A 17206-nucleotide genomic window follows, 5' to 3' on the forward strand; every position below is an offset into this window, starting at 1 on the left:
TGTTTTGTATTACCTGAAGCTTAGGAGCAGCATTATTTAGGTACTTCTAAGTGGACAAGGGACAGTGTATCTGTACTGATTCAAAATCTTAAAATACAAGGTAGCAGTACTCATTCTAAGGCAAGCAAACCTAAGTTCCCAACAGTTGACTTTGTTCTTTTTAACATCTATTGAGTTCTTTATTTACATTTCTCTCTTAATCTTTTCAACAATTGTATGAAATAGATAATATTATCGCCACCTATTTTATATAGGGAAACATATAAAATTCAGTAACTTTATTTAGTGACTTCAAATTTATTTTATTTAGTAACTTTAAATTTTCAAATGGGCAGCTGCTGACAATATTGTGCCACATTCACAAGTGATACCAGTTTTCTCAGGGCATTGCACAAACCAAAGCATATTAACTTACATCCATATTGATCAGAAGAGCTTCACTATTAAAAAAGAAAATCAAAACAGATTCAAACAAGAAATGATAGCAAGGATGCCTCCCCACTCCTTCAAAGTTGCCTCTATGTAGGACAGTCTAGAACAGGGCTCAGTAAACGTTGTCTGAAAGGGCCAGATAGTAACTTTCAGATAGTGAGCTGAGAGACAAATGCTGTGATATTATACAGGGACTTGTACAACAAGAGAGAACGCAAATTTCCACACAATTTTTTACTGATGAAACTCAAAATAAAATTGAATACAACTTTTGGTAATACAGTTCTAGCCGAGAAAAGAATGGCATTCTTTTTGTGTGTGGGGGGGGGAGGGGTAGCATTTTGCTTAATTGGAGTTAAAGGCACTTGTTCCCTATCATCAAAGCATGAATCTGGAAAAACCATTCTTAGTTCAAGGGCTGTCTAAAAGTAAGTGGTGAGCAGAAGTTGGCCTGTGGACCCTTGGTTTAGAATATTTATTTAAGAGTTTAGCTTAGACAAACTTATACACCCTGGAGACCCAGAGTTCACAGACATAGGACCCAAGTCACAGAATCACTACAATCATGGCAAAAGAGCAAAATGGTTAAGACTCAGGTCTTCAGCTTTGAACCACAGGCCATGTACCAGCCCTGGTTATTATTCAGAGACAGCAACAAATAGAAAGTTTCCAGGGCTCCCCACTACCCTCCCATGGGACTCTCATTTTTTTATATTACTTGTTAACTTGGGAGGTTTGAAGTTGCTGCCACACCAACTACTTTGTGCTACACTAAAGAAAAGTCAATTTAGTGGAATCACAAAAAAAGTACATTATATTCGCTTCTATTTGTGGCGTTTAAAAAAAAAACTCAATTTCTCTCACTTTGCGTACCACCCTCCCCCGGCCATCCTGAGGCCAATAAATTTCTTTTTTGGTAAAGTTTTAACAGATCAGTTTTGTGTTCCTAAGTCTATCCAGCATTTCATCCTCCTTTTAAATACAAAACCCAGAAACTCAAGTCTTTTGTGGGCTCTCTGCTCTTTGTGTGATCATAGGGTAGAGGTGGGGGAGGAGAGGGGAGTGGGGTGAGGAGGGCGGTTATTGGCTCACAAAAGTCCAGACAGCATTTGACTACAAAAATGCAGAGCAGGGGAGCAGGGTGGAAGAAATGAATCAGAAATCCCACAAACAGAGGAGGGTTATTTTTCTTTTAAAAGATTAAGGATTGTAGGTTTTCATGCTTACTCAGATGGAACAAGAAAAGATTTTAACTTCTTTGCCTCATTCAGTTTGGCTCTGAACAAAACAAAAGTTGAGCACATTCAAAACATCCATTATAATTTTCTTCTTCCCAACATCTGGTGAAAGATTTGGGGTTACATTCCACTCAATAATAATCCCAGGGAAGAAAAGTCGAAAGCTTGCCAAACACGGAAAGGCAGAGGGAACTCATAAGGCCTTTCCCTCCCTTTCATGCGGACAGACATTCTAGGTAAAGCTTCCTTGCCATTGTGAGTTAAATTCCAGTTCTAGCATCAAGCTGGGACACACGGATTCTAGGTGTTCATAACAAATGGGGAAATGCATATAGCTATTTTATAGAAATGTCCAAAGGCGCAGAAGCAGTTTCTTTTGAGGGAAGGAACCATATTTTCCAAATTAGTACAACTCGTAGTTGATGGGCTGACACCCGTTCATCTACGTCTATAATGAACTAATGCTCCTGATGACTAATAATGCTCTCAGGAAGTAGTTAAACACCCCTAGGTTGTACACTGGTAATACAGAAGATAAAAAGCAAGGGGAATAGGCAAACGAGGAGAGGGAGGAAGTGAAGGCAGTAATTTGGACAATAAAGTGGAAAGAGTTTCAATCACAACAGGGGTTCAGTGCAGCCTGAACAGCCCTCCATCTATGGACAAGTCTGATCGTTTCTCTCCTACAGTCAACTCCCCAGTAATTAAAATTTCTTAAAGATTTCTCTTCTCTGACCATTCCTACTGCACATACATTATTGGGGTTACAAAATCTTAAAAATTAATCCAAAGCTCTGATCACAACGATAAGGCAGAACAGAAGGTAATATTCGAGTGGGGAAAATAGAGATAAAGAACTGATTTTAAGAGCCATGATTGCAGGGAGTTGTGATTTTCGGAAGCATCCTTTTTGCTGACCCTGGCACCATACCAGGCGTACAATAGATGCTAATTAAATATATAAATGAGTTCAAAAAACAAGTATCTTAAATTAGCTTTTATATGAATTTTCCTTCCTTAATTGTATGATAGTGATGATAATTCTCTTTAGAGAATTGAAAGAACAAGTAGAATTATACTATTTACCTACTAACTAATGTGCATATGTTAATCATTCAAATAGAAAACACTGATATATAGTCAGGAAATTTCTTTTCTTTTTTGCCTTTTTTTAAAGAAGATTTTATTTTTAAGTAATCTCTATACCCAGCATGGGGCTCGAACCCACAACTCCGAGATCATGAGTCCCACAACTCCACTGACTGAGCCAACCAGGTGCCCCATAGTCAAGAGATTTCTAAGGAAGCTGATGTATTTTTAAATATCTTTGGGTGAAATAAAAAGTTGTCCTGTTGACAGCTAGGGTGAAGGTAATGAAAACCTCTTTTATTACAGCACTATATTTTTATATTTAACTCTACTTAGCTCTCAGGATATTTGTAGCACCTTAAGTTTATGGATATGTTCCCAGTGATCATGAACCAGACACAGGTTTTATAAAACTCACTTAAAATAGCAAAATTACAAAACAGTGACTCATTATCATAATCTTCCTGTGGATATAGCTTAAGATACACAGGAAACCGATTTCTCTCTGAAAAGAGAAAAAAGAAGGTAACACCTTTAAAATGCTGACACATAATGCTGAAATCCTTAAAACAATGTAATCTGGAAGATGTAGGAGTCTTTACATGTTATATACAGAAATAAGAAAAAAGAAAGAAAGAAAAGAAACAACTGTATGCCCTCAGCAAAAATGAAGCCCCAGCAGACTATGCTGCTGAAATCCCAAGTCTTTGGTACTATTTGTGCAAGTGCAAGTGCAAAATATGTCATCCCAGCAGCCTCCAACAGAGGAGCATGCAAGTGACAGTTCTCACTAAAAAATGGAAGTACTCGTTCCTGAAAAGCTAAAGCAATGTGAAACCCCGTGGCTGGGGAGTTTGTTATTCAGTGTACTTCCTAGCTAGAAAACAAAGAAATTAGAAGTGCCAGCCCAGGCCTTTTTTTTTTTTTTTAAAGATTTTATTTATTTATTTGAGAGAGGGAGAGCACAAGCTGGGCAGAGAGGCAGAGGGAGAAACAGACTCCCCGCTAAGCAGGGAGCCTGATGCGCAACTCGATCCCAGGACTCCAGGATCATGACCCAAGCTGAAGGCAGACGCTTAACTGACTGAGCCACCCGGGTGCCCCCAGACCTTTTTTTCCCCTCAGGAGATTTCTCAGTTCCCTTCTCCCTGTGGCCCCTCCGTCACCTGCCACTGTCCATGTTGCCCCACACTCTGTGCATTAGGTGTGTGCATCAGCACTCTCCTGCTAGCACTACCCGCCCCCGCCGACCTCTATCTTCTCACTTCTGAAACCTCATAGGGCCTTCTCCATCACCTATCACAGCCTAATCAACAGCAATGTTTCTGGTCTTTTGGTGCAATCAGCAGTTAAGTTTTATTTTAATACTTTGAGGCATTCTCCCATTTTTTTTAAAGCAAGCTAGACAGTCATGTATTCTGCTGCCAGGCTTTTTACTCAAGAAATTATAAATCAAAGTCAACTTTAATTTTCTTTAAATAAAAGTCAACTTTTATTTTTATTTTTCATTTTTTTAAGATTTAATTTATTTATTTGACAGAGAGAGACACAACGAGAGCAGGAACACAAGCAGGGGAAGCAGGGGAGGGAGAAGCAGGCTTCCCACCGAGCAAGGAGCCTGATGCAGGGCTCGATCCCAGGACCCTGGGACCATGACCTGAGCTGAAGGCAGACTCGTAACGACTGAACCACCCAGGCGCCCCAAAAGTCAACTTTTAAAGCAGGCTTTGCTAACCCTATTTTGACTCTACTCATCCATTTAACTCTTTCATCCTCATTTATTTTTCTTTATACGGTGCAAGCTGCCAATATCTGGCCTATATAACAAAGTACAACAAAGCCATGACCCTCCTCCTTGAACCCCTCCCAGAGAAGCTCACTCTGGGGCTCCTGGGGGCTCACCTCTCAGGCTGGTGGTGTGCTGCCTCCCTCCTAGTTCTGGTTTCCATTGTCTTCCTCACTGAGATTCTAGGCTGTGGTCTCTGTACCTTCACTTCCCTAAAGAATCATCTCATCAGCAGCTCTGCTGCTCGCTGGGCTCTGGGACCCATGTGTGGGCAGCCCCCCTATAAGGCATTACTCAGAGGGCGCCCCATCCCCAAGTCCCACCCTATCTCCACATGGGTAGAGAACTGCCTTGCCCGTCCTCTTCAACCTAGTATGGCCTGTCCTGAAGAAAGACCGAAGGGCAAGTGCTTCAAGTGACAATCCTCAATCCTCACTAACAAAGAGACCAGTGATGGAGCCAACTGCTCTCTGCCCAGACTTGGCTGCTGGGGCTGCCCCCATAGGACCCATTTGCCTGCAGGCTGCCACACTGTCCATGCACTTGAGGCGGGGTGCACACCAGTTCTACCACATACGTTAGTCAAATTTTAAGAGGTGAACCCAGATACTGGCTGGGATACATTAAAGCAGGAATGTGATGCCCTCACTGCCCAGTGAAGAGGTCAGTTTCCTGAGTGCCCACTGGTGCACCTTAAGATCCACAGCTATGATGACAAGCCCCTGGAAAGATGGGGCCCAACAGCACTCCAGGCCCTGTAGGGATGGTCTGGCAACAACACGAACAACAGTAACAAAGCACTGATTGGGGTTGGGGGGGGGGTGCAGTGGCATTTAGTGGTCAGGACAGTCATATATGCAAAACACTCAAGTACAAGCAAAGTGGTCCAGGATGCAGTGCTCTTCTTTCTCCTTCTTCGTAAACTTTTGTAAACAGAAGAAATCACACTTTGCTAACTGACAGAGAAAGAAAAAGAATTGTTCAATGACTCTGGAGTGTCTCGCCAATGGGCCAATGGCCATTTGCACTTTTCCTCTGGAGGGGAAGAAAGGGGTGGTGATGTATCGTCTGGTTTCTCTTTCCCATCCTCCCATTTATGTACATTTCCAAAGCTTATCAAACTCTGAGGATATTCAGCCCCCAAAAGACCCATGTATCTAAAGGCACACATCTTACTGACCAGATGAAACTGTGCCTCAGAGACATTTACAGCAAGCACCATCAACTACCACACCTTGTGTCTTTTCCTTAAAGCATAATTAGTATTCAAGCAGATGGCTAAAAAAGGAGTCCAATCTAAAAGACCTATCTAAAGATAGGTTCAGTAACTGACCTATAAGTGGAGGGTCTTTTGGCTAAGATCACATATACATTATCTTCATATAAATGGCTGAGTACATTTGCTGGTCATCAACAACGTATAAGGCATACTGCAGCACACAAAAACACACTCTCCCATTTAGAGTTCACAGTTTGAAAAGACAAGATCAGTACAGATCATTCAGTGCTACTTGTTTTCCAACTTATTATGAGCGAGAACATGTAATATAGTCCTTCAACCTGATCTACAAGAAGAAGACAATGAGCTGGTCCTTGCCATTATGCTTTTTCTAGCTCTAATAGCAAGGCCCTGTAGAACTTCCAGAACATAATTGTGCAGAAAGTTTTCAGCCTTCCAAAGCAGAAGCAACAACTGTCTTGAATATCTCAAAAAATCTGCTATGTTTAAGTACTGAGAATGACCCGATTTATACTGAGTGGATTTTGAGAAATTCTCATCATAAAACACATGAAAAACAGCATAATGAGATCCATAATATTAGTCCTAATATCCTCTGTAAATAAAGGCAAAATGTATCATTTCCTATGATATCAATTCTAAGGTAAAAAGGACAATTTTCTTCAGCTAGCATTTATTATACGTTGCCTATGGGAGAGAGAACTAGGTTTCTGTTTTAGCCCAGATCTCTTACTTGCCTGTTTCAAAGGAAACAGCTAATTTTCTAGGCGGCCTACTTTTGCTACTTACTGGATCCTAGATCTGACCATAAGGAGGTTTGGGGGAGGCTGAAATGTGCTTGTGTTCATTCCTTTTTGCCACTTGGTATCAGAAGATGAGGTGTCTAGAGGATCACAGTCCTCTGATTTTATGAGAAGACCCTGTCTGCCCTCTGGGACCTTTATCCAAAAAAGAACCTACAACCCCGGAAGAAATGTGGTGGAAGGCTTGATTTTGTTGAGAAAGTAAAGGCTGTGACCTCTTTCTTCTCAGCAATCATCATGCTGATTTTGTGTAAAAAGGCAACATTTGGAGTATTTCCACTGTCGGGAATACTAAAAATGTCTGTAATTATGTTTCATATGAGCAAATGAAGCAGGTATTCCCCAAGCCTAAAAAGTCTTTGAGGATTTTTCCACAGCATGAGTTTCCAAATAGACAACTTCACAGTCTTTTTGATGGCACAGAGAAAGTATGACCAGGTAACTTCTCTGGCCCTCAGTATGCATGATGGGAATCAGAATGTAAACACTGGATGCCCTGTAGATACCTATTTCTTGGGAATAAGGGAGTGGGGGGTGGGCCAATCACAGAGGTGTTGCCGTGAGCAAAGCCCCGTGGTGGCTCATTCACCATAATCAGAGAACTTAATTCTCATACCAAGCCCTGAGTTGGTGGCTCTTCCTAAGGAAAAGTAAGTGACAGCCTTTATCCTTTCCATGACACTACTCTGCCTCCATGGCTCACTCCAGTTTCAAATATGAAAAAAATCTATCAGGGCACCCGGCTGGTTCAGTCGGGAGAGCATGCGACTCTTGATCTCAGGGTTGTGAGTTCGAGCCCCACATTGGGTGTAGAGATTCCATAAAGAAATAAACTTTAAAATGTTCTTTTTTTAAAAAGAAAGAAAAAGAAAAAAAATCTATCAACCATGCAACTTCAGTTAGCATTCTAAGAACTATGGTCAGGTCTGAGTAATCTATTCACAGACATGCTTCACAGAGAACATATTCACTCCCACAGTTAAAGCTGATTATCAAAAACTAACATACTTAGAGGTTTCCACAGTTTATAATAATCATTGTAAATATAAGTTAAAAACCAATTACATTGACAATGATAACAATGCTATTATAATTCTATGAGACTGGCATAAAGTAGGAGTTTAATAATTAGTATTTAATGAATGAGTAAGTTCAGCTTTGGGTCTCTAATCTAGAAACCCTACCAAAACAGAATCTATGAGAAATCTAATATCTTATTCATTTTAAACTAGTAATTTAAAAAGCCCTTATGATTGGCTATTAAATCTTCAGCAGGACAGTAGTAATTATCATGAAATGTACTTTAAAATTAATTCTAAAATCTTGCCTTAACTTGTCTTAACATAAACATATCTGTTGTATAAGTTCATGAAAATAAACCCAACTACCTCACTTTCCACTGAAAAACAAATGTTTCAGCTGGAAGAGAAGGGATTCTACCTATCCATACCTAAAGCTATCTTCCGAAGTCAGGACTATTAACCTGTTGCCTTCATGCGCATGTGCAGTGGTTGAATTAACGGGACAGAAGGCAGCAGCCCTAAGAGCCGACCCAGCGCATCCAGTGAGTAAACCACAAACAAAAAGGGATTTACACACCATCACAATGGCCCCTGGGAGCCGTTCCGGTCCTTCAGAACCCAAATCCAACTTTTCAATGACACCTAAATATACAGACACCTTGCATTTGCAATAAAGTAAACATGATACACCCTTTCAAAATCAGCTTATAAAATACAATAGGTATGTGATTGAGTTTTTTTAAACTAAGTGCTTGAAATATACCCTAACTTGCTTCTAGGTCAAAACAACCAAAAGAGCCAACATTCGACCCTGGGTTTCTGCAGCATAGTGCTAAAATGACCCTTCATATCTCTGATGGCCTCTCAACGAAGTTGGTAAATAAAAGACAACAAATGACAATAGAATCCAATTTCCTACCTGATCCCGACCATCCGGGGGCCAATCTGCAACTCCCCCACAGCAGCCTCTGTGAAAGCACACAGTGGTAGCACTCACTTGTCCCCTTCTTGCTTTTGTTTCCTTTGAGAGCCATCCCTGAAACTTACCCAAGCTGTGCGTTTCTGAGTTAAGAGGCAGATCCCGTACCTTTAAAAAAAGTTAACCACTATAAATCACCATCTTCCTTACTGTTGAGTCTTTTTCCTTCTTTTACACCAAGATTTCTTTCCACCAACCTGAGAGCAGAAACTTCCCTACGCTAAGATCTCAGATAATGGTCATGTTTAAAGACCAGCCCTGCTTGTCAAAGATTAGAGAGCTATCTGGAGCACACGCTCCTCTTCACCATAGCCAAGTAGGCCCGATAAATGCTAATACTCAGCATGACGCATCAAGAACTTTAAGCCTCAGCAATGCCTAAGCAGAGAGTATCACAAATTTACTGAAATTATCTGTGGCACAAAAGAAAAGAGAAGGAATTAATCAAAGTCTCTCTCTTAATGCAATGCTTGATTGAACTACCCCAATCCCTTTTTAAATAGGATACTGGTGGCAAGTGACCCTGATGGCGTGCCCTAGTGAGATACACAAGGAGCACTTGTTCCATTTTTTTCTTTTATGACCTCATTAAGGAGGATTTTGAAGATTGTTCCTGAATATGAGAACAAAGTGTCTTAAGACATCTCTAGCTTTTTATGTCTTTAGCCTTTTACTGCTGGGATGGCCTTTGGGTGTGTGTTTATAACTAGGTACACTCATGCTCACACTTACCTCCCCCCACCAAACAACAATCAAGCAAGGTGATCTGGAGGAAAACAGTCAAAGCTGCACACCTTTAAATGCAGAGATGTGGTACTTTCTCACACTGGTAAGTTTTGCCAAGACCAACTTGGGATCCACTCTCTTTTTTTTTTCCTCTCTGAGTTGTAGCTGTCATTAATTAGCTCTGGCGGCTGTTTCAAGGCTCTTATCGAGGGAGGGTACAGACTGCCAAATCTGCTAGTGTGAAAATACTCCACCGCCAGGAACATTTTCCTCTGTTTGTTGATTCCACGCTTCGATTTAATATGGAAGATTATATTTTACAATCAGAAACAAACAAACAGATTTATAACTGAAGACATGAAAGGCAAACAAGGAAAAAGCAAGCCAAGGGCTGAGCCTAAATGTAGTATTTTTATTGACTTCTTAGAAACCAAATAACCTGGCATATTAGTGTGTGCATTCTGCAACAGACATTCAGCCCCATTGTACTACTTAGAAGAGAATAAAAAGAAACCCTACTGTTTGAAACTCAGCGGAACATCCCCACAACAGGGCACAACTGTTCCCTCATGCATGAATGGGAAGGAGATGAAAGAAAAGATGGACTTCTGAGGTACAGCAAAAAACAAAGACAACAAAAGTGCTGATCATGAGGGAATGACACAACTCATTGCAGCAAAAAGGATGAGAGAAAGAAGCTTAGACAATGGTGAGGACAGCTAAGTGACACGTAGGAGAATTGAAAAATCTACAGAAGTGTCTTTTCTCTCCACCCTTGATGAAAAACAATTAAATGTTGGTACATCTGTCATAAAAAAAGATCATTGAAACCTGTTACCATCATTATGTGCGGTAAACTTAACTACCCAAACTGTAACTCTCCAATTAAACGCTGCCACCTCTGTTTCTTACCCTTGCTAAAAGGAAAAGTTTTAATTTCTATGACACTTAATAGCATCTGAATATGAGGTAACAAATTAGAAAGCCTGAGGGGTGCTTAAATGTGTGTACACGTGTATACAAAGGTTTAAAACACTCTATGTAAAAGATAGGCTTCAGGAAATTTGTATATAAACTCAGCTTTTGTTTACAAAATATTTTCCTCTTGACTCATATTACAATTATAGAGATATTTGCTCTAAATTTTGGATGAGCTTTCATCTAGTAGCAGCTCCAAACATTCTGGCTTTAAGTTTCTTTGCTCTCAAACCCCACTGCCAAGAAGATATTGTTACACTTAATACGAATGAAGGAAGTTCATGATTTAATGCTACTTTTAGGTGAATGCAGTCATTTATACATGATGGGAATAATTACCTTTTGATGTTTCTGTTTTTCTTAAACAGAGGTACACCTGTCCACACTTCACTAATGTTGAGCCCTGCTAATGAAGTGTTCAGTGAGAAAATCCCATCAACCAAATATATTAAAAACCACCATATGAAATCCCCACTAGATGTTTATTGCTCCGGAAGTCCACCAGCCTGGGAAAGTCACACTGTTTTAAAGTGAGCTCCTGAATGTTATTCCTTGCTGGATAACGTGCAGCCCCCTCACAAAATCCAAAAAAAGCAGTTATTGACTCTGTCAGAATGCCTGATTAATGGATAAACGCTGTAATTGATTAGCAGAGAAGTGTGAATTAAAACAGGGCACGGCATCAATAACCAGCTTCTAACAAAGGTGGCTGACATAAGAAGGAAAACAAGCGCCCACAGCTATATCTCATCAAAGGCACGCTTTTCTTAAAACAGTGGTGAGAAGGGGAACTAAACAGGCCCAGTGTCGGGTTCTCTGCAATTCTTCAGTCTCTCCTCCTGGTAAGCGAGCTGTATGGAGCCACCGGCAAACGGTATGAGCACTCACTCCTCAGTCCACCTTCCCTCCACCTTTGGATATCAAGTCATGGAAGGCAGTTAAAGGTTCCCATTGTTCCCAGACTTACAGAAAAAGCACATAAGAAGTCCTGTTCTTTCTTCATTTTGTTTACTGGGAACTCTCTTTATTTACATCCTCATAGAAAAGTAAACTCTAAAAAAAAGAAAAAAAGAAAAGTAAATTCTGCTTGTTCCAGTGCCCCTGGAGAGATAGTGGGGGTTACTCACTGGAACATTGTTTCCAACTGCTTCTGGAGGTGAAAAACTCATTCGTTCATTCATTTATTCAGTCAGTCAGTCAGTCAGTCATCCAGCATCTGGTATGGACTAGTTACTCTTCTGGGCTGAGGAGTACAAAGATGAATAGCTTTATGGCAGGCTGAGTTGATGCAGTCCCCACTCCCGCTTAAATTACACAGAAATATTGGATAATATAAGGCAAAAAAAACCAAAACCAAACAAAAAAGCCCATCATTTTTTAAGGTTAAATGTATAGCTGAGATTGAAAGAAAAAGGAAAGGGAATCTTCAAGTGCTAAAACAGCGGGAATTGTAGGGCTGGAACTCCTGGAGCTGATGCTGTAGCCACAGAGGGATATCAGTCCTGGAACAAGGAGTAGGGGCTAGAATATCAACAACCCACCTGGGACAGAAGACACGAATTTGGGCGTGTGCTAGGTGAGGGACCTTAGAAAGCTATCTAATCCAGTAAAGGGAACTAGAAGAACTCTCCCCACAAAAGAAATGGCAAAGTAGGCTTGGGCACTGTGAAAATAAACAAAGCCTTCTGGATGAGTCGTCAAAACGGTGAGCCTATGCAAAGAGCAAGGCCAGGCATTAAGTTTATAGCCCCTGGACGGGTTGGAAGTTACAAATAGAGAAATTAAAATTAATTTGAGTTCAAGACCTTGAAACAACTGAGTCTTGGTTTGTAGAAGAAAAATGCAAAGCAGTGCTGCAAGAATGTATTCACAGTCTAGGGCGCTTGCACGCCCCGAGACAAAAACAACCCCTGCTGAAGATGAGCTTAAAATAGAGAGTCCCGATCACGTGGAGAAGTAAACCACCCGGTGGGACAGTGAGCAAGGACAACACAAGGGTGAATAGGTACCTGGGAACTAGAAATAAGTGAAAACCTAAGAAGGAATCTGAAATATAAGTTTGAAGTTATTAAAGTGATCCAACAAGGAACAGTAACCATTAAAAAAAAGGGGGCAGTATTGAAAATAAAAATTAATTTGAATGAGAATCAAATGGCATTTTTAAAAGGAAAAAATATAGTCATGAAATTAATAAGTGAAACAGTAGATTAGACATGGCTGATAAGAGAATTAGTAAACTATAGGGTGGATGAGAGGAAACCATACAAAACATGGCACAGACAGGTAAGCGACAGTCATGAAGATAGATAAGAATTGAACAGTAGCAAAAAACAGGAGCGGCTTAAAAATGCAAAAAAAAAAAAGAAGTCATGAAGATAGGAACAAAAAGGGTAAAATGAGATATTATAATAAATGTCTAAGAGAGAATAGAAAGAATGAGGATTCATGACAGACATTTTCAGAACTGAAAGAAATATTTAAGTTCTGAGACTGATGAAGCACGGTCATGAGCGAGATAAACACAAATCAACACCTACGCATATGGCAGTGAACCTATAGAACACCTAATTAAGAAAAAACAACAACACAAACAAAACAAAAACAAAAGCCAGAAAAGACTAAAAAACAACTTTGCTGCATAATATACTGTTCCCAAGTAGCAAAATAAACCCCAAAATAATGGAAAAATATTTTCCAAGTACCGAAGGAAAATAACCTTTTGTGTTGAATTCAACTGAGTTATCATTCAAGATAGGGGCAAAATAAACACATTTTTCAGACAAAGGGTGAAAGAAGTTACTACTCTCATACTTTTACTGAGAGAAGTGACCAGAGGTCTATTTCATAATACAAGAGGCTGAGTCCAGAAGAAGGGAGTGGGATCCAAGAAACAATGATGAGCCTGAGGTTGCAAGCAGGTGACTAAATCTACAAAAGCCTTTACTATAAGAAGAAGAACAGCAGCAGCAATAATAATGTCATCTCATGTAAAACAAAGGACCAAAAAAAACCCCAAAACAAAATAAGAAAATAAGTAGTAGGCTCTGATAGCATACCAGACAAAGGACATGGAAGACTAGGGGTATATGTCAGGGCTAAAATACTTTAGAACACTTTGTTCAGAAGGAGAATAGAGATTTAGCAGTTAACTTTAGATTTTGTTAAATATACATGTTAAAATTATAAAAGTAATCACCAAAAGAAAAAAAACTAGAATATGTAACTTTAAAATCAATATAAACAAAATTGTAGGAATAAATAAAGCTAAGTAAATTCAATTAAAAGCAGGAAATGAAGGAAAATATAGCAAACAGAATGGTAAATTTAAAAAGGGAAAAAATGAAAATAAAAAATAAAAAAGAGGGAAAAAGGGGCTCCTGGCTGGCTCAGTTGGTGGAGCATGCGACTCTTGATCTCAGGGTTGTGAGTCTGAGCCTCGCATTGGGTGTAGAGATTACTTAAAAATAAAATCTTTAAGAAAAAAAAGTAAAAAAAAAGGTAGTAATAAAAGAAATTTAATTCCATAAGAAAGCACAACAAATGTAAACACATTAAATATCCCTGTTAAAAGACAGAAAATAAATGCAAAGAAAAAAATGGATCAATTAAATACTGTTTTGAAAAGATACATCTAAAACATAAGATTGAAAGTAAAAAAAAAATATATATATATATATATATATATACGGTGATAAAGATAGTCAGGGGGCACTCCCTGTTTTGGTCATGATATGTTTGGCACAGACTAGGTTCTTGATAGACACTGCTGAATGAATGACTGAATCAATGAATGTTAATATCAAACAAGATAGAAATCAAGGCAAAAAAATATCCTTAGGGATAAAAAAAAGGATCAATAGATAATGATAAAAAGATCACTTTATCACAAAGAAATAATATTCCTTAAACTATAGACACCTGTAATAAATGCAAAAATTATCAGAATTACAGAAGTAATTGACAAATTCAGAGGTAGAAACTGATAGGTCTAAAAAACAAAAATTTGGGGGTACCTGGGTTGCTCAGTCGGTTAAGCATCCGACTTTTGATTTCGGCTCGGGTCACGATCTCAGGGTCGTGAGACTGAGCCCCGTGTCGGGCTCCATGCTGGGTGTGGAGCCTGCTTAAGATTCTCTCCTTCTCCCTCTGCCCCTCCCCACCCATGTGCTCTCTCTCTCTCTGGGGCAGGGGGGAGAAAGAAAAGAAAAAAGAAAAAGAAATTATAAATAATTTTAGAAATGAAAAAAACAGGGATGCCTGGGTAGCTTGGTCAGTTAAGCATCTACCTTCAGTTCAGGTCATGGTCCCCAGGGTCCTGGAATCAAGCCCTACATTGGGCTTCCTGCTTGGCTCATTGGGGAGTCTGCTTCTCCCTCTGCCCCTCCCTCTGTTCACGCTCACGTTCTCTCTCACTCTCAAATAAATAAAATCTTCTATAAGAAAATGAGAAAAAGCACAGCATAAATCTACAGGTGCAGAAGAGACCAAGAGAATGCTAGAAACAACTTTGTGGCAATAGGTCTGAAAACAATGTGAACAATTTCCTAGATAAATATAAATAACCAAAAGGGACTCAGTAAGAACCAGGAAACCTAAAGAAATCATGCTATTAAACATACTGAATTAATAATCAAGATATAAACATACACAAGTTGTACAGATAATTTTAGCAAGTTTTAAGAAGCCTTTAAGAAACAATATTCATATCTTATACAAACTGTTTCACAGAAAAGAATGAGAGGGAAAGGTCCTCAAAAATTCTTCACAATATATTTGAAGAGAGTATAAAAACCAGGAATACAGGAAATTTACAGGCCAGTCTCACTTAAAGCATAAATGCAAAACTCCCGAGTTTTAGCAAACCAAATCAAGAAAATTGAAAAAAAAATTGTTTCATACCAGTAATTTAACATTAGAAGGTATATTAGTATAGTTCACTTCATTAACAAATTAGAGAAGTCTTAAACATCTCAAAAGATGTAGGAAAATCATTTATCAAATTCAAGAATGTAAAGAAAATTTTGTGCATCAAAAGATACTATAAACAGCAAAAAGGCAACCCACAGAATGGGAGAAAGTTTTTGCAAATCATATATCTGATAAGGGATTAATTTCCAGAATATATACAGAAATCCTAAAATCCAACAACAAAAAACAACATAATTTAAAAAAAAAACTAGTAAATGTTCATACAGTTGGCTGGATACTAAATTAAAAGCAGAAACATGCCAGATCAACATGGGTTTATCTCCATTTCCTTTCAAAAACCCACACTGAAGGGGAGGAGTATGAATCCACAGGACCAGATGCAATGGAAGAAACCCCTTTTAAGAAATGTTAACAAATTGGGGCGCGCTGGTGGCTCAGTAGGTAAAGCGGTTAAGCGTCTGCCTTCGGCTCAGGTCATGATCCCGGGGTCCTGGGATCTAGTCCTGCATGGGGCTCCCTGCTTAGCAGGAAGCCTACTTCTCCCTTTTCTTCTCCTGCTGCGCGTGCACGCGCACCCTCTCTCACTCTCTGTCAAATAAAATCCCCCCCCCCAAAAAAGTCAACAAATTTGGGAAATGGACAGTAAGTTGACAGGTGAAAAGCTAGCTACTAACTGCCTAAAGTACTGGGGCCAAACAGGTGTGGCAGGCCAAAGAAATGCAGTGGCTTTCTATAACACAGCTCTGGAAATGTTTTAGGAACTGAGGTTCCTGGAACCCGTGAAGGCAGTGTTGTGGGCGTGAATAAAAGGATTGTTTGCAAATCTGTATAAAGAGCACTAAGACCCTGCTCCTACTAACTTTCCCATGCTAACAAAGGAAAGGAAGTAACTCTCTGGAGAAACTGAACCAAAACAGTTTAGACTTGCGGATGCAAAACACAACAATGAGGAGTTAGTCATGGGAATAAAAACTGGGACCAAGTGAAAGTCAGCATATGGAATGGTAAGGATTCCTCAGGTCCCTTCCCTCCTTGGCTTCCAGAATGCTGGCAGCCAGGTTATTCCTGTAGGTCAGAGACTGGAGGATTCCTCTCTGAGAAACAGAGGCCCTACAGACACTGATATTTGGCAATCGCCTGGTGAAGGTGGCAGGTCCCCATCTAATAACCCTACATGAAGCCCATTAGTTAGCACCCACAAAGAACTTCCTATCAATTTTTAAGTTCCTCATTCTTTTTTTTTTTTTAAAGATTTTATTTATTTACTTGAGAGAGAGAGAGCACGAGCAGGGGAGGGGGTGCAGGGGACAGAGGAACAGAGGGAGAAGCAGACTCCCTGCAGAGCAGGGAGCTGAACACAGAGCTGGATCCCACGACCCCAGGATCATGACCTGAGCCAAAAGCAGACACTTAACCGACTGAGCCACCCAGGTGCCCCTAAGTTCCTTATTCTTAAAGATGGACTGGTAGCCACAGTTCATCAGACATTTGATGATAAGTCGCTAACACGAAAGATAAAAAGACTGAAAACAAACTACCAGGCAGAGCACTCAAGAGAAACAGAGAAACTCTGAGTCTTGTATTATTTCATAAAAATTTAAATTTACATTAAAAAAAATCAAGCAGCATTCCCATACACCAGCAGCAATCAAGCACAGATTCTATAAAAAAGAAACAAGTCTCGCCTTTGTAGCATTCAAATTTTAGTTGGATTGACAGACATGCAATCACAACACAACATGGTAAGTGCTAAAATGGAACCATTTTTTAGACTCAAATTTAGGAAGATACTTTCAAGAAACCTCCTGAAGTCAGATTGATATAGACAGGATTGGAAGAGCTGTACAAACACCCAGGTTGAAATAAAATTCTGAGACCATCATAAAGGAAAAGAATGTCATCATCAAGGGAAATGACTCAGAAGAGCAGTATCAGGATTTTAGGGTCTAACAGAGGATGAAAAATCCTTTTAGGAAAACAAGAA

General features: G+C 39.6%; 1 protein-coding gene across 6 annotated transcripts in view; it reads right to left on the minus strand.

Annotated features, from left to right (window-relative positions):
- The window catches only part of CLYBL (citramalyl-CoA lyase), a 248137-nt gene that overhangs the window by 134747 nt on the left and 96184 nt on the right, over positions 1-17206 (minus strand). For 4 of the 6 annotated variants that reach the window (XM_027590124.1, XM_027590126.1, XM_027590129.2 and 1 more), the window contains exon 1: positions 1660-1757. The exons of 1 other annotated variant lie outside the window; for it this stretch is intronic. In XM_027590124.1, the coding sequence (XP_027445925.1) occupies positions 1660-1736 (77 nt within the window). In that variant the 5' untranslated portion in view covers positions 1737-1757. Of the gene's footprint in view, positions 1-1659; positions 1758-11420; positions 11444-17206 lie in introns of those variants that run through there. One more of the 6 variants, XM_027590128.1, reaches the window with a different exon arrangement.

Source organism: Zalophus californianus, chromosome 3 (assembly GCF_009762305.2).
Source record: "Zalophus californianus isolate mZalCal1 chromosome 3, mZalCal1.pri.v2, whole genome shotgun sequence".
Taxonomy (NCBI): domain Eukaryota; kingdom Metazoa; phylum Chordata; class Mammalia; order Carnivora; family Otariidae; genus Zalophus; species Zalophus californianus.